This window comes from Rattus norvegicus, chromosome 4, assembly GCF_021556685.1.
Source record: "Rattus norvegicus strain SHRSP/BbbUtx chromosome 4, alternate assembly SHRSP_T2T, whole genome shotgun sequence".
Classification (NCBI taxonomy): Eukaryota; Metazoa; Chordata; class Mammalia; order Rodentia; family Muridae; genus Rattus; species Rattus norvegicus.
In genome coordinates, this window is record NC_141537.1 from 19,883,782 (window position 1) to 19,908,044 (window position 24,263).

Consider the following 24,263-nt stretch of genomic DNA (forward strand, 5'->3'; position numbering starts at 1 on the left):
GTTTATCACTTATTATTATTGAATTTATCAATGAACTTTTAACCTTCAAGTTAGTCTTATTTTCAGACTGGCCAGTGACGTTGAAGACCGGTAGAGTTCCAGTAATGACAAGTCCCAGCTCCTAAAAATAGACAGAGAAAGAAAGGCCAATGAAAGCGACATTTTGAACTTCGTACTATCGTACTGCCTTGGAAACTGGAGACTTCGCTCCCCAATTTCCTCCTTAAGAGTCACGGAAAAACTTAAAAACACTTTTGAATAACTTTGAAACTTTTTTTAAAGAATCAATGAAATTATCTTAGAAACAGATACTATTAGAGAGTTTTGAGTTGTGCAGGGTCTAATAAGTATTGAGAATAAAAAAATCAAACAAATGTAACTGTGACATTCTAATACTCTTCACATTTATGTCTCTCCCAGGGTGATAGTTCACTTAGTATTGGGTGCCTCTGCCTAAGATGTGCATCGAAATAGTAACTTCAGTTTGCTGAAACCTGTTTTCTGTAGCACAGTTTTTATGCCTCAAGTCAAAGGTGTCACGTTGTATCTCAGATGTTTAGCTGAATGGTAGGCTACGTAGGAGAAATAAACAATTGGTAATACGTTTCACATAATTCCGTGAGTCCTGTGAGGTTTAACTGTCACTTTTAAGTAATCCTCAAGTGAATATCATTTTGACAACTAGACCCCAAGGTGTATTCTTTGCCTCATGCACTGTGCACGTTTTGTACAGAACACAACGAAGGAAGAAGAATGCCTGCCTCCTTATTTCAACATCTCGACTGTTCTTCTCTCCCCTAATATGTGAAGGGAGTCTCGCTTCATTTTCCAATGAGACAATCTTACCATAACACAGCCCTGGTTCTGTTTCTTGCCTATAGCCAGGGTCTGTAATGTTGATCCTGGGCTGGTATTATTTCTTCAGGGTAGCCAGTGGTCCTAAGTTTGATAATGTACTGTTTTCTATGGTTTCCTCCTCCCTGTGCATTACAGAAACACGGCATGTGCTACCTTAGCTGAAATGTCTCTTTTCAACCACCCCCTGCTCTAACTCCAAATACACAACTTCCTCTTTTAAAGGGCCAGAGACCTTTGAATTCTTCACATGACAGTAGTTATCAAATTTGTTCTTTAAATACTATATGTGCCCTTCCTAATACACTGCTGATTTGACTGAAGTGTACTTCGCACCCCTGGCATGCAGCAATTCTAAGTGATGGGTCCCTTACTTTTCAACCAGTGCAAAGAGTGCTCTCCGTGTTCTCTGGCCATCTAGCTTACGTAGCCCCCTCCCACCCCCTCCTTAACATCTTGTTTCAGCTTGTAAAGTAGAACATTTAGAGTCAGCATTTCCTCCAAATGTTATTTGTGTTATCAGTGAGAACCTTGCCAGCAATGCAGACACTCTGGTTGATGAACTTCTGGACATAGGAAATTCAGCAGGGCTTAACTATTGACTCCTCCTATCGTGTTTAGTCTGTGATGGATTTGAACAACCGAAACATCTTGGTCATGGCTGGAGATGACCATGCGACCTTAAGTAAATAAGTAATGTCAAGAAGGAACACTGGACAGTCATTTTCTGTGGCTTGAGGTAAGCAAGCGTCTCTTTATCTCTCTTACCATGCCAGACTGCTGTTAACAGTCCCTATTTTCTCTCGAACTTCCTGTATGTGTTTATTTTGCAAGTACCAAGTGATAAGTCATTCCAACGGGTTGCATTTCGTCCTTGGGGTTCCTCACTGCACTTAGAGCAGTAGCAAAGGCAAATGACTGGACTCTAAGTAGGCAAGAGGGCATTACTGAATCAGCGTTTACCTTCAGCCTTGTCTTCAGACTCTTGAGTGTAATTACTTTGATAAATGACTAAAATGTCTTCAAATTCAGATTTGGTATATGAAACAATCTTAGGTATTGCAAGTTTTAATGACTAGTGTCATAAAGAAAATATAAATCAGAACAGGGTTTCCCAGCTTCTCGCATATTGACAACTTGGGCTAGATAATTTTGTCCTGTGTGGGAAACAGGGTCCTTCCTATCAGTTATAAAACAGTGGCAGCTCTCTAGTAGAAAATTAGACCCCCTAGTAGAAAATTACTGCTTAAGCCATGATAGAATGCTGTTGTAAGATGGCGGTTGTGTTAGGACAACCTAACGCGCATATGTCATCTCACAGAAGATGTGTGACCTTAATGAGGTATTCACAAGAATGCCTGAATCTGAACTCAGACCCAGAGGTTCTACATGAAAATATGGTTATGACCCCGCTGGTGTAAATAGGCTGTCAGTTTTCTGTGGAACTACATATACTTCTGAGTTCCTGGAATGTTGTACATGTAGGTAACAACAGACATCCACTCTAAAAATATATTTTCAAAATGTTCAAATGTGGAGCTTTTGATGATCCCTCATGATGTTCACCATTACTTTATATTAAAAAAAAACAAAGTGTTACAGAAATTCCCATATGTTCAACATTTTAGGTTGGAAAACTGATGTTTTCAGTGGACCAGGAACAACCTAAAACCGTGCATATATGATTTTATACTGATGCAAATCTAGGGCTCTCTAAACACTTTCTAAAACCCTGAGACATTTTCAAAGGAAGGAAGTTGAGGAAGGATTCAGTAAAGTAGAGAAAATGGAAAATGCCACCTAGCACGATGGCAAGTCAGTTAGGTACCCTTGTTGTGACAGCATTGGCTGAGAACCCCATTCTCTTACCAGAGCATCCAAATACACATTTGTCCACTGGACTTGCTTTGCTTTGTCCCCGGCTAAAACCATTGGTCTTCCCAGAACATCTAGATATTCCTATTTATACAAGAGAAAAGTTGCAAAAATATCAACAAAACAAATAAACCAACAAATACCAGATACTGTGTTTAAAAATAGCCTTCAAAAGAAAAGTTGAAAATTGAAAATAAATATGGAACCAAATTATTAAGAGTCTATCTATCTTTCTTGGGGTATTCTACATTTTTATCTTATCTCTTAAAAGGTATGTTTATACACATTGGGTCAATAATACATCTTCTCCTGTTTTAATTTCCTCTCCTAATACCAATCAGAACATTGTTTCTAAAAGCACAGTCGACCATAAGTGAAATATATTCATTTTGAGTTGCTTCTCATGCTGATCTAAACTATTTAAGGCTCTGTGATTTATGTGTGAAATTGCACAAATTTGAAATGATAAAGCAGCCACATACTTGCTTTCACAAAACAGATTGTTTGGATGAAATTCAGAACTGCATTTAAACATATCAAAAAGAAGTAACCGAGATGGGTGCCAAGTCCAGACAGCAGAGTCACATGCACTGCTTTTTGTCTCAGAAGTCACTGAGCTCAGCACGCAATGCCAGGGAGAACACACCATGTAAGTTCACTTTTAACAACCAGTTCGTACATTACTCTGGGTTTTTTGAATTGAGTGATGATTTTTAAATCACTCAATTATGAACATTTCAAAATGGTAAATATTTAAATTAAAATGGCTGAACTTCACAAAATGTTGTGTCAACAGTAGGCTTTCCTCTCTCCCCACAAGTGAGTGGTACTAGAAAGTCATCTTACTGTAGGTTTATTTAAATGAATATGTAAATAGTATGTAAATAGACCTGAACCAATCTGTGGGCGGAACTCATGCTGCACCTTTGGCTCACATCACATTCCCAGAATAATTACTGTTTAATGATATGTATGGCTGAGAAAGTCATGCAATTTACAATTGAATAAAAAAAGACATGAGATTATTACTAAATTTTATTTTATCTATTTTCTCCTTCTGAAAGCCAAAGAATAACAATCTATTTTATATATGTATTTACTTGGGTTTTAAATATTTAAAGATATAAAACCAACAAGTATATTAGCCAGCGTTATATACAAATGTAAATTACATAAATCCTTTTTCTAGCTTTACCTATTTTCTTTAAATCAAACTCTTTTAAACCAGGGACATATCTTTTTAATGGACATATCTAGGAAAGTAATCTTAAACTTTGAAAGAATTATGAAAAATTTAAATAACCATACCTGAGTATTGATTCTTATTGCACCAATAGAGGGAATCTCATAATAATAACCTGAAATGCATATATATTTATAAATATTGCACTTACAATATAGACCCACAAAAATAGTCTTATGTTTCTTAAAGGGGGGAAGGTAACTTTCATTCTAACCTGAGCATATAAATAAATAATATAAAGTATTTATATTAAAATGTATATATAACTGTTAAATTCAGAATATCGAGTAATGAATATTGTCAATAACTTTAGAGAATTTATGATAAGATTTACTATATTTCTAGGTAGTATTAATTAACTGCTGTCCTCTACAAACCAGTAAGGAAACTACAGCTATTGAAGTATTTTCGCTAGATAAAGTATTAAAGGTACATATAGATACATAATTATTACATGTATACATTTCCCAAAATACAAGTTTTAATATGTATTCAGGTTTTTTTATTCTGCTGTAAAATAATCAGTTTATTCTTCAAAAGATTTCCTTTTTTCTGAATACAAAGAAAATAGTTCACTGCATAAAATTTGAATATTGAGAAAAGTATGAGATGGTTTTCAAAAAGAGTAATTCAGTCAGTCAAAGGAAAAAAAATACACAAATCTGCTATATGTCATTAAGTATCAATCCCCTTTCACCAGTTCACAATATTAGGATCAGATGTTCGAGTCTATTCTAACGCAGTGTCAGTCCCAAGAGTTGCACCTGTGTTCTTTTCTTGAGAAAGCGATTTCCGAATCTAATTCTTATTACATATCTTTTCAAGTTCCTACTTTACATTATATTCAACATGAGTAAAGACACAGCAATAGTTTTCAAAGTATTTTATCTTCTAAGGAAACATGCTCCAGAGTTTCATGTCTCTTACCTTTGTTTTCACAAGCCATCCACTGAATAGGTCCTCTGTCATAATTATGTTGACCAACAGAAAATGTAAACACGCGGACCTAAGAAAGGTGAAACAAATGGGGAGTAAATTCAACTGAGCAGCAAACCAAATTGCTGAAGCAGAAGCAATGAAAAGCTCAATAAGACGAGACACACACTGAAGTCAGTAAAGGACATGAGGAAGAACTTAAAGGAAAGCATATCCTGAACACAGATTCCCAGTGCCTCAGTGGTTTTAGCACAGTGCTGTCCCTCATGCATCAAGTCTCCATGCTCAGTGCCGGGACAGTGATGGTTCTCCTTTGATCGTTCCTACTTCAGGGGCAACTCACCTCCGTTTCCACCAGGTTAAACATAGCACCCACCTGCCATTCACAGGAAAGACATTTCTCTATCACACAGGCAGAGGGCGATGCATGTTTTGAGATAATCTGAGACTATGACTTCCTGTCACTTATTTACGGGAAAAGATGGCTGACGTAAACGGCTCTTCGTTTTGTTTCTGGGATGGACATTGTGTGTGCATGGTGGCAGGGTGGACCACACCCCTGTGTGCACATCCATGTGGAGGCTAGAGGTTGGCATCAAGTGTCTTCCTCAGTTCTCCACCTTCACTTTGGAGGGGAAGTTCACTGGTTGACTAGACTTGCCTATCGAGCCCCACAAGAAATCATTCCCTCTCCTCCTCCTTAGCTCTGGGGTTACTTGCAGGTTTCTGTCATCCACTGCTTTTTAAGTGGCCACTAGGCATCTGAACTCAGATCCCCATGTTTGAGCTTGAGACATGACCAAAAGGGAGCTATCCCCTCAGCTGTGACAGATTCTTTCTTGTTTTGTTTGGCACAGGCTTCTTGAGCCCAAATCTCAAAATACTTAATTTTCACACTTTTCTTCTTCCTATTGGTGTAGGCCACTAATGCTATAACACTCTGCTGCAAAACACACTCTTCGGACGGTGCTGTTTCATCTGCGGTGTTTTATCTGAGCCACGGTTTGAGTCATCTAGGTTTGCTTCAGTTAGCAGTGCCTGGAGATCCACGGCAGACACCCCTGTTTGCTCTGTTCATTTAGAGCCAGAGCCATGCTTTATGACCTAGTTCTCAAACTTGCAGTGCTCCTGTCTCAGTTTCAAGTCTTCAAGTGCTGCCTCCGTTTCAAGGTGATTCCTGGCTTGCATCTGAATTTTAGTCACTTAAAAATTATACAGATAATGATAAGGCCTACAAGACACTAGTGCCTTCTCCTTCTCTTGCCTGATCCCAGTCCCTTAAAAAAGAAAGAAAGAAAGAAAGAAAGAAAGAAAGAAAGAAAGAAAGAAAGAAAGAAAGAGAGAGAGAAAGAAAACCAAAACCCAGTACTTTGGTTTCTTTACATTTCCAACTGGGTCATTTAGGGGGCTGTCCATATATTTCAAAAATATTACTACCTACTCAGTTGATTTAATTCTAAGGGAAATATTTTTGTAAGGCTGACCAACCTATGTAATAATGCAGTTAACAGCTGTACCCTAAGGAATCTGCACTTGAGCATGTCCTTCATAGTGTTAGAAGGCATGCCTCACAGATTCGATTAAAGCACAGCTGTCTCTAGTTCTTGTTACCACAACACAATTATGGGAAAATACTTTCCATAAGATACTGCTCAGTGCAAGTGAATTATATTTCTAATAACAGGGGACTATACTTAACCCACATTGCCTGATTATTTTGACTGATGTTATCATTCAAGTAGTGCAAATAAGCAATTAACTTTTAAAAAAACAAAAGAGCAGAACGACTTTTTGCCTTATTTGTTTTAATACTGAGAGTTCACCTGACTTCCTCGCAGAGCTCCTGGAGCAGAACAAAGGACTTGGGGATCCAAGCGGGGTGTGGAGGAGTGCGTTCTGTCACAGTTCATCATTAGAAAGCACTCTAATCTCCACTTTGCCTCACTTTTCCTTGTTTAACCTGGCACTTGCTGACATGAATGGAAGCTGCATTAATAGTTGTGTGATTTGCATACTATAAATATTAAGTGTCTACAACCTCTTTTTCAATTGTTTTTCTAGCTGCAGAAATATACGGTAGTGCCATTTATTTTTTACAGAATACTTTCAGTGGTTATTAAAATGTCAAAAATTACAAATTCAACTTCTGAATAATGTATGAGGCTGGCTTATCATTACAGTATTTATAAAGTCTATTATATCTAAAATGCTTATTTTTTAATTTAATGGAGATAAAATGCACAGTATATGTATATCAACAAGACAATCGTCTTATGATTTTTAAACTTACATACTTAATTGGGAAAAACTTTGCCACTCAAAACTTAGTCTGTTACACAGGCTTCGCATTACAATGAAACATCAATCTAAAAATTATTGCATTCCGAGGTCAAACTGTTTTCCATAAGATACCGTGCCGTGCAAAACCATTGCGGCATTTGTTGTTTTTAAAATATATATTCCCTAATTATGTCAGGAGAATTCTGATTTTATGAATGCTAGACGTGACACATTATAGTACCCAATGGTAACAATGGTGATCTCTGCGTGCACCGGCAGCTAGTCAGAATTTCAGGCTGCACTCTTGCTTCCTCTACTGTGTTGCTGCCACCCAGTGGGGCCATCTATGAACTAACTCTGAAATGTGGAGCGGTCCGAACTGAGCGTACTGCTAGCCCCACTTACATTTTCTACACTTTTTTGAGATAATAATTACAATATTTCTCCCTTCCTTTTTCTCCCTCCAAACCACCCCATATACCCCAGCCCCTCTATCCTTCAAATTCGTGGCTTCTTTTGTAAATACATGTATATATTATTATACTGAAATATAGAAAGTGTATCTATGTACATATATATGTTCCTCTCTATAACCTGCTAAGTCAGTATGTTACTTGTATGCATGGTTTCCACCTCCTTAAATTTGTGATTCTTGAGACATGAAGTGAGTCTCTGAAAGATTAACAATGTAAATTCCAAGGCAAATGATCCCCACCAAAGCCTGTATATATTCTAGTGTGTATTGCATAAACTCTATAAAAAACAAATACAAGTACACAGAAAACAACTTGAACTTCTGGATACATAGAAGTTAAAGGCTTCATCTGAACCTTCAGGCAAATTCACCCCATTCTACTGGGCCTATATTCTGTCAGCTCGGCTTTTGTGTGGAATAAATTCTTTGACTCATGCTAGGAGAGCATTTATAACCATATGGTCACTCCATATAATTAGCAGATGCACAGTGGGAATTTCCAAAGTAAAACCTACTTAGAAAATCACTTAAATGTTCCTCAACCAATGCTACCCAAATCTTTCTTATTGGGCCAACAGTGCAGACCTAGAGAGTCATCAATGGCGTGACAGAGATTTGTCATGTTGGAGTCCCAAATTGATCTGAGAAAATGGCATAGAATGAAATCCAAGTTAAACAACAGTTCTGAATTTGTACATGGTAACAGCTATTGTAGAGTTTTCATATAAGTGTGAAGACTGGTTATATTGGGATAGAGTGCAGAGCTGAGTGAGTGCCTAAACACCAAGATTTCTGTTAGTTTCCATATACATCAGTTTAGCAAAATGTGGGAAGAGCAGAGCTAACGGACACTGGTTTGCATCATGCGTTTTGTAATTTGTGTCTTTTCTATCAGGCTAAATTAATATCATTTTTATTTTTCATTGCATAGATTCTCTCTAGTTTAATAAGAACTTCAAGCAAAAATAAGAATCTTTAATGTATTTGCATCACTCTTGACTCAGACGTAGGTAGTAGGCAAAGGAGTATCAATGTAAGAAATGTTAGATTAAGCAAGCTCAAATTGGGCTTTACTATTTGTAAATTTCTGTATTCTGCCTCAGTAGTTTAGAAATCTCTCTCTTTGGGAAGGTGGCATGCTTAGCAAGTGAAACGGTTGGCATCCCCTGTTAACCATCCTGGGAAATGGAGCCCCTGGAACTCACGCAGAGTCAGAAAAGGAGAATTGACTTTACAGATTTGTCCTCTGCTCTCTACACATATGCTGTATGCCAGGACTCACATGTCTACCTGTCATATGTGCGCTTACATGATAAAAAAGAAATCAAAATTTAAAATTTGATCTCCTTAATAAGAGTATTATAATTCCAATAAGTCATAACTGATTGCAAACCTAGAATATGTGATTCAAGAAAGCAGCAAATTTAGCTTTTTAAATAAAAGATGAGCTCAATGGTATAGTATTTGCCTGGTATGTAAGAGAGCTTTGGTTCAATCTTGAGCACTGTGAAAAATAGAAAATATATAATAAAGTATATACCACCACTTCATAACTTCGTTCCAAAGTTCTCAATTCTGCTAAATGATTTTATAAAATTGTCTGCCCTGTTTGTTGAAATCTAAAATACTTTTCTTCAATTAAGAGTTCTCTAAACCCACAGGGGCAGCATTTTTAGACCATATGAATTTGTTTCCCAGCAGAGCCCAGTCACTGGGAACTGTCACCTCAACAATTATCAGTTATCCAGAGTTCAAGTTCAATTTACAATGGGCAAGTCTCCAAAGAGTAATGGGAATGAATCCATGAAGGAAGGAAGCCAGTAAAACTAAAATAAAAAAACTTCAGCTATTCATATATGTGAGAAAAGTGATGTCAGAGATGGGTTTTACAAGTCCACTCTGGGAAATAAACTAGGACATTTGGGATTAAGCCTATCAAAATACTGGACTAGATCGAAGACCCTTAGAAAACATGCTACAGTAGTTTCCACAAGTCACACACATATTTAAATACAGGGCCTTTAAACAGCCCACATTTCTAGTTCTATAATAGAAGGCCATAAAGAAAAGTATAAATTCATGTTCACAGTTCATTTATTTCCTAAAACTCCAGGATCTGAAAGGTATCTGTAGCCTGCACAGCTTTGATGATGAATCTTGGCTTCAGCTTGGCTATCGACACAAGGAGCATCCTTGGTGACAGGGATGTCAGGTTGTCTGTGTAGAAGGGAGGCTCCGGTGTGGGCAAGTGGTTAGCCTCAGGCTGGCTAGAGAAGAGGCACTGACAGATGACCAGCCAGGAACAGACTGTATGATACTGTCAAATGTACACTACAGATAATTTAAGGTCTTGACTCTTATCACGGATCTGACTTTCAACAATTTTTTAATGCCTCTTATTTTGGGTTTTGTATTTCAACAATGTGGCAACAAAGATAATGGGGATGCTACTTTGATCATGTGAGTTTTCCAACTGTAAACAAAATGCTAAATGTGAAGTCTTTACAAAATATAGAAACCAAAACCTGTGTAAGTCTTATCCGTAGTACTAAAGATGGTGGTGACTACACCATTATCTTAGAACACTGTAGACAGTCTAATAATTCACTTTCTGTGTCAGGTCATCAGCCTTTCCTATATCAGGAGCCTGAAATGGCTGAAAATAACACTTTTATAGATGAGCAAGTGTGGACATCTATTTATTCTACACAACAGCGGACTTCAGTGCTAAGGAGTTAATACTATCTATATACCACATAGATGTATATTATGCAATAACTTCTCCAACCTAAATAAGCTGTTGCAAAGAAAACACAACAATAAAATGAATACAAACTGTGTGCCTAGACTGGGCAGATCTACCACTACACTACTCTATTCCCCAGCTCTGAGATCCCTTATAACTTGTGGTTTCTCTAGGCCACATGCTTCAGCTCCATCTTCCTTCCACCTCCTTCTCCTCCTCCATTGTCCCCTTCTCTCTTCTTCCCCATCCCAGCCCCCCCCACCCCAATTCTTCAGCTCCACCTTACCTTCCCCTGCCCAATCACCAGCTCTAGCCTTTATTTTACAAGTTAAAGTGGGGAGAAGTCCTGATGAAGTAACCTGAGTACTATTCCTCCTAGGTAGCCCCTCTTGGGGAAGTGTAATTAGCATCAAAATACAAACAGCACTAAAGCAATTCACAAATTAAACCCACTTCAGTTCCAAAGATCTAACAGAAGCAACGTTTTAACTCATGCCTGCTGAATCTGATCAAGTAATTATAATAAAACAATTGTTTAAAAGGAAAACAGCAGGTGAGTGTCATAAAGTTTTCACATAAACCATCTAATGTTTCTCTTATGTATCTTATGTAATCCGTGCCTTGAGACCATACTGGAGTCCTGCTGTTGTAATGAATCACTTTCATGATATTGGATTAAAAGGAGGACTTTCAGTCCCTCCTTTCTCAGAATTCATAGGTAGGATAAGACTACAGGAACAAGGGATTTCCAAGTAATCTGTAGTCCTACAGAGATTATCACCAGCTGACTTCAGAATGCAAGGTACAGACTGATTCCGATCAGATAGTCTTCTTGGATAATGACAAGTACTTTACCATCACTAATGATGAGATGTTAAAAGAACCTTGTGTATTGGACAGATGAAGGTAAAAAGTACCATCAAGATAAATCATATGGACTTTCCTACCTTCAAGGAAGGTACATGAGGGAGTACAATATTATTTTTACTACAAGCTCCAGTCGTATGGCAAAATATTATTACAAAAACAGTATCCTCAATTACAAATCTACTTAATGTTTTCTGAGATCTGAGATGTTCTCATAGCTTGAAGTGTATTCAGTATATACAGGACATGTTTGTAAAAAACTGGGCAATTACTATGAGCCAAGCACTACTCTACTATTGTTATGATTTCCACAGTATGCTCACAGATTTGCCATACTATTTCACAGTTTCTAGGATGAATAAAAGCTCAAGATAACTTGCAAGTGGTCATCTGGTGCAATGGAAACAAAACAGAGAGAAGGTGCTTTTAACACAATGCCAAAGAATGCTCAGGCAAAAGGACCACTCAAGAGAGCCTGGGCAGAGATACCTCTGAAAAACATCATATAACACAGAATTTTAGTCAAAACAGGAGGCAACCACGGAAACAGCCAGAACAATGGCCTTTCTTAGCAACGTTTTAAGCATGAAAGATATGGGGTTGACACAATATAACTGTGACTAAAGCATAGTTCAAGTGTACTCTGTGTATCTAAAGTTTATATAACATTATATTATACTATACTATATTATATTATGTACTTGGTACTTAAGGTGATAATTTAATGCAAAATTACCTGCAAAATGCACTAAGGTAATATACCTCAAATCTGAACAAAGTGTACTTGGTAAGTATTTATTAGTGTAGAAAAAACTGTCAATCTTAATTTTATTTTAAGAGAAATAAAAATGAAGCAAATGGTTTGGGAGACAAAAATATATACACATATCCCAACATAAACCTGCAGAAAACATTCCACTTAAATTTGATAATTTCTCCACAGGATAAGTCAGCACTGCATTGTTTCAGCTGTATCCTCATTCTAGCGTAAACTATATTGATATTTATAAACAAAGTTATATAGGTTTTATTCAAAAGTTTAACTCTAAGAAATGATTGAAAGTGCTAAAGTATCCAAAATAAAAGATTTTAGAAGTGCAATATAGTTGGTAAATGGCACTCAATATTTTATAAGCTAAACAGACTTCATTATTGATGTCAGGACAATTCCTTACAAAGGCTATAATTTTGTCTGATGGACAAGGATGACACAAAGAAAGTAGAGAATAAAATGTTTTATTTCTTTTAAAATTTTCCTACTGTCAGTTTAAAATAGGAGGGTGCAGTTTTTACTGTAAACCCTGATGCACATTTGGTCATTTGTGACTTGCTGTAGACTTTTGCAGACAACAGAGACTGCCTTTTTACTTGGCAATATGGGAAAGAGTTCATCATATTTAAAAGTAAACCTCTAAACGTTTTTACAGCACTGGATATTATTAAGTGATTCTGACAGTAGCTGAATATTTTTTTAGTTTGAAAATTATTTCACACTCACATTTTTATTTTTTGCAGATAATTTAAAATATTCATTAGAATAACTTTGACTACCTTCTTTTAAAACTTAATTTCTGAAAATTAAGTCAAGTACGAGAGAAGCATTTCCTACTTAGCGAGGGAGTGTGCACTGCTCACCAAGCAATCATTGCCATCCTACAGAAACGCAAATACGTTTGATTTTACAAGCCCTGGGAATTATCTTTCAACTGTAAGTCTGGTTTGACTTTCCTTTACTCATTTGTTTGTTCTTGTTGATGGAGCTCATTTTAGTTTTGGCATCATGTTTAAGGAGGTCTCAGACACATGGGTGAGCCCTAAGGACTGCCCCTGCCTCAGGTAAAGATTAGAAAGTGAGTGTGCTTTAACTTGGAACAGCTGTTCCAGGAGATTAACATGGATTCGGTTTTAAATCTCTGCCTATCTCTAATCAGGTCGATTGATTCCCAAGAGTAGTGCATTCCAGAAAAAGAACCCAAACATTCTGTTCTAATTCTCAAAGCTTTCGGCTTCATTAAAGTGTGCTGTGTATTCACGGGCTAATTCATCAGCTGCCCAGACATCTTATCACACCTACCTGGGCTGCTGTGAATGGGTTTTGAGTCATCTAGATGAAAACTAAATATAAGCAAAGCATTCACTGGGCCTGTGCACGACACAAGTTCTTGGAGGGAAAAGTGCAATGAAGATAATAGAGTTTTTTTTAAGCTCTTATAATTTATATGTGTGTGTGTGTGTGTGTGTGTGTGTGTGTATTTAAGTTCTTTTATATTGTTGTGGTAAAAACACACTGTATGAGATATACCCTCAGCATATATTTAAGGAGACATATATCAGCTCATGTTTAGGCCGACCTGTTAGTGAGACTTTATGGATGTAACTTCTGACATTACTTGAAGACACAATCTTACAGTAAGTTCCTTGATCTACTGGCTCTGACAGTCTTTGCACCCCCTATTCTATAATGTATCCTGAGGAAAGGAAAAGGGGGGAAAGTTATGATTATATTATAATTTCAAAACATAAAAGGAGTAAGAAAAAAGCATCTAAAACAAAGTCATTTTTTTACAGTTACTACACCATAAGACAGCTCCCTGGAGTCATCTTGCAAAACTGAAACTGTGTGTGCACCGATTGAAAATAAGATGATTATCTGTCTTTCTCTCTCAGTCTCTGACAGCTTCATGATCCTGTGAACTTGACTATGCTGATAGTTCTTGCATGTGGGATATTCATTTATTTGCATGTGTGTGTATGAAGAGGTTATTTCACTGAGCATGCTATCTACATTCAAATATGTCACATACTATAGAAGTCCCTTTTGTTGAGGATAATTAGCATTTCCTAGCATAGGTGTGGCACGGTTTATGGTTTACTTGTCTATTTGCCAAAGGATGACTAGCTGGTCCCTATAGCCTACACTTAGAGTAGTACTGTGATCAATATGAATTTCATATATGAGCCCTGTATTTATGTCCATCTTATATGTGAACCCTGTATTTACATCCATCTGCATCACCTTTCCTCTCTCCAAATCATCCTGTCTGTGTGGCTCCCATTCCTTCTAAAACTCGTGTGTCTAATCCATTAATTATAATTGTCACACACATACATTTATAAATACTACCAGCTGAAGAAATTTGACCCTGCTCTTTGTGATTAGCATTGACCTCTCGGGGTCAGCTAACCTCTCCAGGGTTCACACCTGGGTGTAAAAGTCTGATTCATATTCTCTCTCTCTCTCTCTCTCTCTCTCTCTCTCTCTCTCTGCAACCATCAATGGCCATGTGGCGATCTTCTCTTTAATGTATGTAAAAATGTATGTATTGCCTCAAATGCCATTAAACCATCCACTGGAGCTATTGCTGAGCCAGATTTTCCCCAAAAGTAAAACTGTCATTCAGAAAGAAAACAAAAGCCAGGGATGCACACACACACACACACACACACACACACACACACACACACACAGAGAAGATAGATGTGCTTTTTATTAGGATAAATTTATAAATTTAAAGCACAAGACAGATGTTGAATATTTCCCCATGACTTTTAAGATAATCATTTAGCATTTTAGGAAAATGGGTTGAGAATCAGTAAGAAAACAGATGAGGACTCTTGATAAGACTCATAGGTGAGCAATTAGAATCAGGAGGTTGTAGTGATATAGTAACACTCTCTCCACAGCATGACCCTGTAACTGCCCTGCATTGCCCTGGAAGTGCTGCAGACCTAAAAAAGAACATATTCCAAATGTAAAACCCTGATCTTCATAGGCTTTTGGGATATAGCCTTCTTTAAATTATTATAACAATCAAAGCATTTATCTTAAACCATCCACTGAACACATTTTCAAGCAGGATTCATCTTTTTGCTGGTGTAAATTATTTTCACGTTTAAAAAAGAAATCACTGTAAATATTTCTTGGTGCGTTGATAATATCGAATCTTCCTATCAGTTTCAATGACTAGGAGACATCTCTCACACTCTTCTTGTTTCTCTCTTTTGATAACGTAAGAATCAGATTGAACCTATAAATCTACAATATATGACTAATATACTTGTGGCTTTATGGTTGGTTACCTGAAAAAAAAGTTTTATTTCACCAGTAATATGATTTTATAACTTCAAGTAACATTTTTGGAGAAAAAAATTCTCTTCACCACCACTGAGCATGTTTCTGAAAACTAGTTACATATTCAAGTTAAAATATTAAAAAGTAACACTCACTTTTTTGTCTTTATTGTACTTGGCAAATATCTCCTGGGCTCTCTCTTCTCCTCCATCCGTGAATAACATGATGATCTTATTACAATTGGCTCTGGAAACATTATACTATTAAAAAAATATGTATATATGTAAATTATTCGCAAGAAAAGTTAGGAAAAGAAAACAGATAAGAAAAAATCATGCACATATTTTGCCCAGCATATAAAGAGTCTGCTCAGTAGTACATTCTAAAAACAGGTTTGATGATCAGGCCAGGAGTAGTCCTTATTATCTAGCTGGCCAAAGATCTCACCACCTCCTCTCCTTTAAACCCTCCATCAAATGTCACCCCATCAGCAACACCTTCCTAGACTTAGATGTTTTAAACTGTAACATGTTCCAGATTATATTTTCTTTATAATACATTTTTAATTTGGTACCCCTCAGCATTTTGTTTGTTTGGTGTTAGTTTTCCCCCTAGGAAACAACTCCCATACACGTAAGAGCCTGTGGTGTTCAGACAGCATCTTGCTCATAACAATATCCCTGGAACTGATTAGTGTTTGGGCTTTGTATGAGTAAGTGTTTATTCTACTGACTTTTATAATTTTACAGCCGAAGCAACGAACAACTTTATTCACACTTTGCATGTTAACTTTTCGATCTATTTCCAGACAACCCTGCTTCTCTCTGTTCTTCCCTCTGTTCTCTCCTCCTTGGTCATTCACCTTACATTTCGAAGACGACAAGATTACTGAGTAGTCCTTCACATAGTGCTCCTCAGAGCTTCAAAAAAAAAAAGGTTGCGATCTACTCCCTGCGCATCCATCCCCATCTCTGTCCTCTCGTGACCTGCCACACGGATTCTAATCCTGCAAGACTCACTTCCCGCAATAAATCCTCCTAACCTTTAAGGTCTTGCAAAGAACTGAGCATGAAATAATGAGTTAGCATCAAAGGACCATTAAAACGAACAATTAATTTAGCAACTTGGACTTCTTGGAGGTATCAAATTATAATCTCAGCTTTTCCACTGTTACAGAATGTGTTTGCTTAAATGATAAGAAAAATGAATTGCACCAACTTCTGGATGCTCATCTTCTTTGGAAATGTCAACCTCCTTAAGCCTATCTAAAAGCAGTATGAGAGGAGCCTACCATGTAATTTGAAATTTTCTAAAGGCCTACTAAAGCAGAGTAATAAATTAATTCTAAGCATAGATTTCCTTTCAATTAGCCATTCAAAGTGCTACCACTTAAACATGAAATCTCTATAAAGTTGGTGAGAAAATATATATTATGTTCTTCCATCCATGACCTCAAATATCACTGTGCAGTTTGATACAATTCAAGTAGGCAGGCAATCTGCTAAAGTCCTGGAGAACCTCCTGTCATTGAGGTCATCAGCCTCAGCCTTTGAATGATCAATCATCTAATCAATAATTAGTTTGTATCGCTCTAGCCTACGAAGGCTGATACTCTTACTTCTCAAGGGAGGTAAGGCCCATCTTCTTGGGACAACAATGAATGAAGACGTTTCCTGTATTAGTAACAAGATCCTGCTTCACATTATCTCAGCACATGGACAAGCCCACAAGGACACTGGCAGTAAAAGCTTCTAATGAAGCAACAGTACCCCAAGTCTTGACTGACTAACGCATCTGCCACCTCAACCACAGCTCGTTGAACATAACCTGTCAATAAATTTCAACAGTGGTCAAGGATCTTTATAAGAATGTCTAAAAAACAGACAAAATAAAATTGTTTATTGATGCTTACATTAAGTAGCTGTTCAAACGCGAAGCTAAAGCCTTTCTTGTAATCTGTTATCCCCTTTGCTGTGATGTTATTCACCGCATCCTTCAGCACCTTCTTGTTCCTTACATTCGCTTGAACCAGGTGCTGGAAACAACTCACATCCTGAGCATTGCTGTTAAACTGCAAAGAGCGAAAGCAAATATACAAATTTACAGCGAAATCAGTCATACAGTTTCCACTAAATCTCAACTGCGTGCATCTCAAGCCAGTTTGCAGAGTTTCCCTTTGAAAAGAAAATTAAAATCCTAAGTATCAAAGGTGTGCTAGGGACCAAGTGTGGGTTTTTCCTACTATAATCCTGAGCCGTCTGCTTTCTAAACCCTGTAAAAAATTTCACCTGTTTGCAGTTTTGAGGTTTGGTTTGTGTGAGGGCCCTTCCAATTCTCACGTATTCAGAAATGAGAAACGATTTGCTTGCTCAGGACACAGAAAGAAAGAAGTAATTTTTTAACTGTCGCTCACCAGAAAGGGCTCCTTAGGAAAAGGATGTACATAACAGACAATAAGAACAGATGTGATTTTGAAATTACACAGTCTTTCTTTGGGAACTAAACACAGAAAGCTCTCTAAGAGAACTGAGAGCAGAGAAAGCCCTTTAGGACTATTACTCCTCAGAGATCACACAAATGGGATACCGGAAAGTCATGAAGGCAAAATGGACCATGATAATTTGGGTGGATGATGAGAGTACAAAGTGTAGGTCCAGGGATGCTGGTGTAGAACTGAGTAACATTATCAACAGGGGAAGTTTTCAAACTCTATGGAAAGCATTCACACAGTGCACTCAGTGTTTCCAAACAATGAGAACCAATTGAAGGCTACCATACAATCCAGCATTCTAAGGTGAGAGGAATTGTCCCATTGTCACTAAATCTGTAATTTGAGTAGGATCGCCATGACACTGGAGTCCAGAGATGTGACAAATGAAAGTAATGAATTGTCTTGAGAGAAGTTAGGAAACCAGACAGACATTACATTGTCAAGGGATATTCTCAGATCAAAAAACATAGTTCAATAATTCTAATGGGTAGGTTACAAATGGTTATGCATCATATAAATAAATAACTATAGAATGCTATTATCATTCTAAACATAATTATAAGATGCAGTACAATGTTCATCTGTCAAGTAAACATTTCATAGCAATTAAGAATCACAACACATGGGGTTGGGGATTTAGCTCAGTGGTAGAGCGCTTGCCTAGCAAGCGCAAGGCCCTGAGTTCGGTCCCCAGCTCCGAGAAAAAAAGAAAAGAAAAGAAAAAAAAAAAGAATCACAACAGATAGCCATGCATTCAGACATAAAGCAATTTTCACACATGCAAAGTCACACATGTACCACATACTTGTAAACAAATGCTTATAAAGTGTTTGTGATGAGCTAAAATAGTAACAACTTCCTCTTTGCAAATGTCCTACAAGATAGGCATTCACACTGTCCTCATGTGATCCTTGAGAAAACTCATGGGCAGAAATTAGATAACTTGTCCCAAAAATGTGTAGAAAGTGAAAAACCTTGGAATATTCAGCCCTAAATGGAATGTCTTCCTCCATTCAGGGTTCAGGGATTCAGAAAGAGTTTAAGAGCCAGAGGCAGTAGAAAATACAAGAAAACAAGGCCTTCTAAACAGAGCAGGAACAGCACTCCAATGTACTCACAGAGACTGTGGCACTATGCATAGAGCCTACATGGGCCTATACAAAATGGGGTCCTAAAGGTAAAAGGAGAAGTGAACACAGCCTCATCTCTAACACAGAAGCTGTCTCTGATTGACAGCCAGTCCCAAATGGGAAAAAAAGTTTTAACCAAGGGAGTCTCACTGGGGAGACAAACTAAGGGTAGGCCACGTGACTAGAAGTAGATAGCCAACACAGAACAAACAACAGCATCTTTGGAGTTTGTCTTGCAATGTTATGTCAGGGTATGCATTTTTTCTTCTTCTTCTTCCTCTTCCTCCTCCTCCTCCCCTTCTTCTTCCTCCTCCTCCTCCTTTTTTCCTCTTTCTCCTTCCCCTTCCCCTCCTTCCCCTCCCCTCCTCCTCCCCCTCCTTCCCCTCTCCTCCTCTTTCTCCTCCTTCTCTTTCCCCTCCCCTCCTCCTCCTCTCCTCTTCCTTCTCCTTCCCCTCCCTCTCCTTCCCCTCCCCTCCTCTTCCTCCTCCTCTTTCCCCTCCCCTCCTCCTCCTCTCCTCTTCCTTCTCCTTCCCCTCCCCCTCCTTCCCCCCTTCTCTTCCCCCCCTCCTCCCCCCAACCCCACTCCTCCTCCTTCTCTTACTACTACTACTACTACTACTACTACTACTACTACTACTACTTACTACTACTACTACTACTACTATATGGCTTCTGGTCTTGTGTTTTTATGGGATTCCTGTCTGCAGGAATGTTTGCCTCTCTGTGCCCATAATGTGTTCATTTGGTTCTTATTCTTCTATTTGTTTTGACTTCTTTAAAATGTTTGATTTTACTTTAATTCATTTTTATAACTCCTTAGAGGCTGGTTCATTTTCTAATGAGAGACAGAAAGAGTATAGACCTGAATGAAAAGGGACAAGGGGAGGAATTAGGAGGCGCTGGTGGTGGTGGTAGGGCTATAATCATAAAATACTGTGTGAAAAAAAATCTATTTTTAAATAGCTTGTGCCTGGACATATAACTAGTAAGTGCTGAGAGTCAGCACTCAAGTTAACTGTTCCTTCAGTTATCTCAAACCGCTTCTTAATATACCATGATGAATTGCGCCTAGCTCACTGAGGCACAGAATATCATGCACTGGGGCACAACACTGTGAGAAGAGGTTTTAATTTGGAAAGTGAACGGTGGAAGAAATTCTCTTGAGAAATGACATTTCCATGGGGCAAATATTTCAAAGAAATGTTAGTGAAGAGCATGAAAAAGAATATTCCAGGCATAGAGAACATGTGTGGAGTACTGGATTTGGACTACAGAGAGTTGCTCAGGGGCTCGAAGAAGAGTTCAGCTTTGTAGTACACGAAGACCAGTGACACCAGGTCAGAGGAGCAGCTGGGGTTAGAGAAATGGCAGTGAGTGGGAATTCACTGTGTCAGATGTTAGGTGGGTGCAAAGTTTTATGCCAAATGCAGAATAATTTTTGTAATATTTGAGAGGCCATCTGTCCCCTCTTGGGAAATGGGACTCTAGTGTGAGGGCGCCGAGGCTGCAGAAGTCACCTGGTTGACAGTCCTTATGTTATTTAGGGGAATGGTCAGACTCGGAGGGCCTTTGAACAGTCTGCAGGAGCTGGGAAGAAAAACAAGGTTCACATTAAGGTGAGATTTCAGCAGTTTAAGATACAGAACTGGGGAAGCCAAGATCTGATACCATCTAAAGCCAAAGGCATGAAAGTGGTCCTGGCTAAAGATTAAAAGGAGAAAAGAAAGAAAGAAAGAAAAAGGCTTCACCACAGAAACTTGGCCTACGTCCATATGAATAACAGTGAAATAGAGTAGGAATTCCCCAAAATCCTAACATTCTGTTCCCATAGAGACAGAGGTGGTGGGTATTTCAGAAGAGTGAAGGAGGGAGGAGGCAGATGAGAGAGAGCAGGGAAGGAAGGAAGGAAGGAAGGAAGGAAGGAAGGAAGGGAGGGAGGGAGGGAGGGAGGGAGGGAGGGAGGGAGGGAGGGAGGGAGGAAGGAAGGAAGGAAGGAAGGAAGGAAGGAAGGAAGGAAGCAATACTGTGAGGAGGATGTACACAGATATAGGGGCTGGAAAGAGGCTACAGTCTTAGCTCTAGCTGAGGCATTTCCAGAGAGAAGGTATCAGCATGGTTCAGGGCAAATCTTCACCATGTCTTGGTGGGGAACAGAGCAGGGGAGCACCCATGGGGCAGATATAGTTGGTCTAGAAATCATTCCAGTGTCGTGGAGGCTTAAGGAGACTGAGGAAGGAGAGAAACGAAGGGAAAGATGGCAGAAAGCAGACAGGAAACAAGCACGAAGCCTGGGAAGGTTGGGTGTATGGTCCACATGGAGTCTTGAGGAAAGTGAGTGGCACAGGGGAGGAACGGGTTCAGGGCCTGGCTGCAGCAGCTCAGGCCTGCAGAGAGGCAGGTTGCTGCCTGGAGGCACATAGAAGAACTGGAGAAGACAGAGGTGAAATGTCCCGTGAAAAGAAGCAGGCCACATGGGTTCTTTTTGTATTTTGAATAGTGCTTTAAGGTCTGCCAGACAGAAGATAATAAACTTCCAATGTGTTTGTTTATTGCTTTCTATAAACTCAGGTGTTGAAAAGCATATCTTCAATCTACAGGGCCCAGGCCATGACAGTATCTATCCCCTAAGAACAGAGACTCTTTCTCAGATGTGATACAGTCATAGCCTAGGATTTCCATCAGGAAAATGAGAGACGTCTTGTATCAGTGAGCAAGCCAAAAACAGTTTATTAATATATCACTGCTGAGTATCTGACCTAAAAAATCAGATATAGTTCCAAGAATTATTAATTGATCAACTTAAATTATAAATCATCATAAAAGTACAAGCTCCGCAGACACTGAGTTCAGGATGTTGGGTTGCTCGAGTCTTCCCTTGGCCTTGACCCCCTTTTAAGCAAAGAAGGGAAGCGTCTCATTAAGTCAGCTTCAGACAAGTCAAACGAATGCAAATTCAACTCATTAAGTGCAAATTCATGGTGTATATAGAAATCTCACAATGGCTCATAATAAAACTCATAACAAAACTCATACATAATGCAGATACAAGAATTGCTTGCAATATATAATTCCCTATAGCTAAGCTTACTGTCCTGGGAAGGCAATAACACATGTAAGGAGTCTAAACTGAATAGGAGTACGTTGCAAACATTAGACTTATCTGGTTTTACTATGTATGTGTGTGTGTATGTAAGTATGCATGAATGTATACATTTATACTACTCTTTTAAAAAAAAAACCTTAAATAGCAGCCTTTGGTAAGACTTACCCAGATATTAATTTAAAACTGAATATTAAAAGCTTAGAGCAAAACTATGATACTATAGCACTATAAATTTTGGAACTTTGGGTGGTGACTAAAAAGATACTTTTAAGGACAATGGTTTTATCTATTAAGAGAATATTTTTCATTCATTTATGTATATTCCGTTTACATCCCTACTGCAGCCACCCCCCACTCCCCTTTTCCCTTCTCCCTGGCACATCAAGTCTAACAGGACTAAGCATCTTCTCCCATTGAGACCACACAAGGCAGCTTAGCTAAAAGAAATAGGTGTAATGGCAGGCAACAGAGTCAGAGACAGCCTCCAGCCCCAATTGTTAGGGGACCCACAGAAGTCCCCGAGTCGTACATCTGCTATATATGTGTGGAGACGTAGGTCCAGTCCATGCACGCTCTTTGGTTGATGGCTCAGTTTCTGTGAGCCTCCACCGGCCCAGATTAGTTTCTCTGTGGCAGAAAGTTAAACTCTGTAGATCTCTGCAGTCACTTGAGACTGCAAGCTTGTGCATGAGCCTGAGCGTGCAATAGAAGTGTATCACTGAGATCCAGCTGCTTGCCCACCAGCTCCTCCCACTCTTCCCAGGCACCAACACGCCTTCCTTCCTCATTCTGTGTTCTTTGCAGAATCCTTTCCTCAATACATTTTGAGGAAAGGTATTTTTTCCCCTCACAATTCTTCGTATATATCTTTATAGACTCTTCCACGTGGCCAGAGAAATGCGTATTTACTGCTTCTGCTTCTTTAGTCCTTGGCATTGAAAACTCACTGAATGGATCCCTCGATCTGCTTCCGGTTTTACATGTGCGGTTTAAGGAAGTTAGAAGTTGGTGTGAGATATTCACCAGTAATTGAGTCCAAGTGTTTAAAAAGAGGTGAGTGGCAGGCACGCTGGCTCGGCAGTCTTTCACTGCACTTCTACACTGCTAAATATAAAGATACTCTTCGAATAGTTACGATTAAAACAATCAAGTGGGGATGTGTAGAATTCGTATCAGAGTTCAGCATATCTTAGATACTAATTAATCCATAACAGCAACATTGAGAAAGTATTAGCAAAACGAAAGGTACTATGTACACTTTTAGAGTATGTGCTAATGAGGATAATTCAGGTCGGAACACGAGCAGCTTTAGTAAAGCTTTAGGCAAAGCTCACTAATTGGATGGCAGGAGTATCTCAAGGGTTAACTTAGCTTGAAACAGTTTTGAGAAAATTGCTATGCATTCATTTCTATACTTAAAAAAAAACCTTCCTAGAGAATATCATGCTCTAGTACACATATTATAGTAGTACAAATCTACTAAGGCAAGCTTTTTGTTTGTTTGTTTGTTTGTTTGTTTGTTGTTTTTTTATTTTTTTCCCCAACGGCAGTAGCTGCTTTTGTTCGGCACCCCTTAGCCATGTCTTGGTTCTGATACAATGAGCGGCTGCCGCTGGCAAATACACAGCAAGCCAGAGCTGCATCCCCCGGCACAGCGGCAGCCACCCGAAGCTTACGGAAAGTGCCCTTTGGTTTAAGAACAGCACAACTGCTGCTGTACCATCATTTTATAGAGCACAAGCCTCCCTCGGAAAGGGTGAATGGACACAAGAACCTAAAAATACTGAGAGTTAAAGAAGAGGCACCCGAAGATGCTTTCTTCTCTTGCAACCTCACGGGAAGAGTGGCGGCCTTTCTGTCTGCTCCGGCGCCCCTTCAGTTCTGACCAATTTCTTTCGTGGAACATATTCTTTCTCCACAGACTCAAAGCTGCAATGTGCGTTATTCATCAAACATTTTTAATAGGTAAAAAATGGGGTTTAACTCATGACACTTTGGATTTTGAATAACTGTTCAATAGCAAACCTATTGTTTCTATTAGCTATTAAAGTCTGAAACGATAGGCCCTTTGGTTTGGAATATAGATAATTTTTTAAATTAAAAACGTGAATTTATTCTTGTAAGTTAACTACAATAAATAATAGGCAATGGGTTTATACTAGTCAATTAGTTTAAACTCACGACCTAAAA

General features: G+C 38.5%; 1 protein-coding gene across 6 annotated transcripts in view; it reads right to left on the reverse strand.

Moving 5' to 3' along the window:
• Cacna2d1 (calcium voltage-gated channel auxiliary subunit alpha2delta 1) overlaps positions 1–24,263 on the reverse strand; it is a 430,807-nt gene that overhangs the window by 55,968 nt on the left and 350,576 nt on the right. For all 6 annotated transcript variants that reach the window (XM_087656129.1, XM_087656128.1, XM_087656127.1 and 3 more), the window contains 6 exon segments: positions 17,262–17,420; positions 15,505–15,609; positions 4,901–4,979; positions 4,039–4,088; positions 2,725–2,814; positions 44–121 (listed from right to left, as the gene is read on the reverse strand). In XM_087656129.1, the coding sequence (XP_087512255.1) occupies positions 44–121; positions 2,725–2,814; positions 4,039–4,088; positions 4,901–4,979; positions 15,505–15,609; positions 17,262–17,420 (561 nt within the window).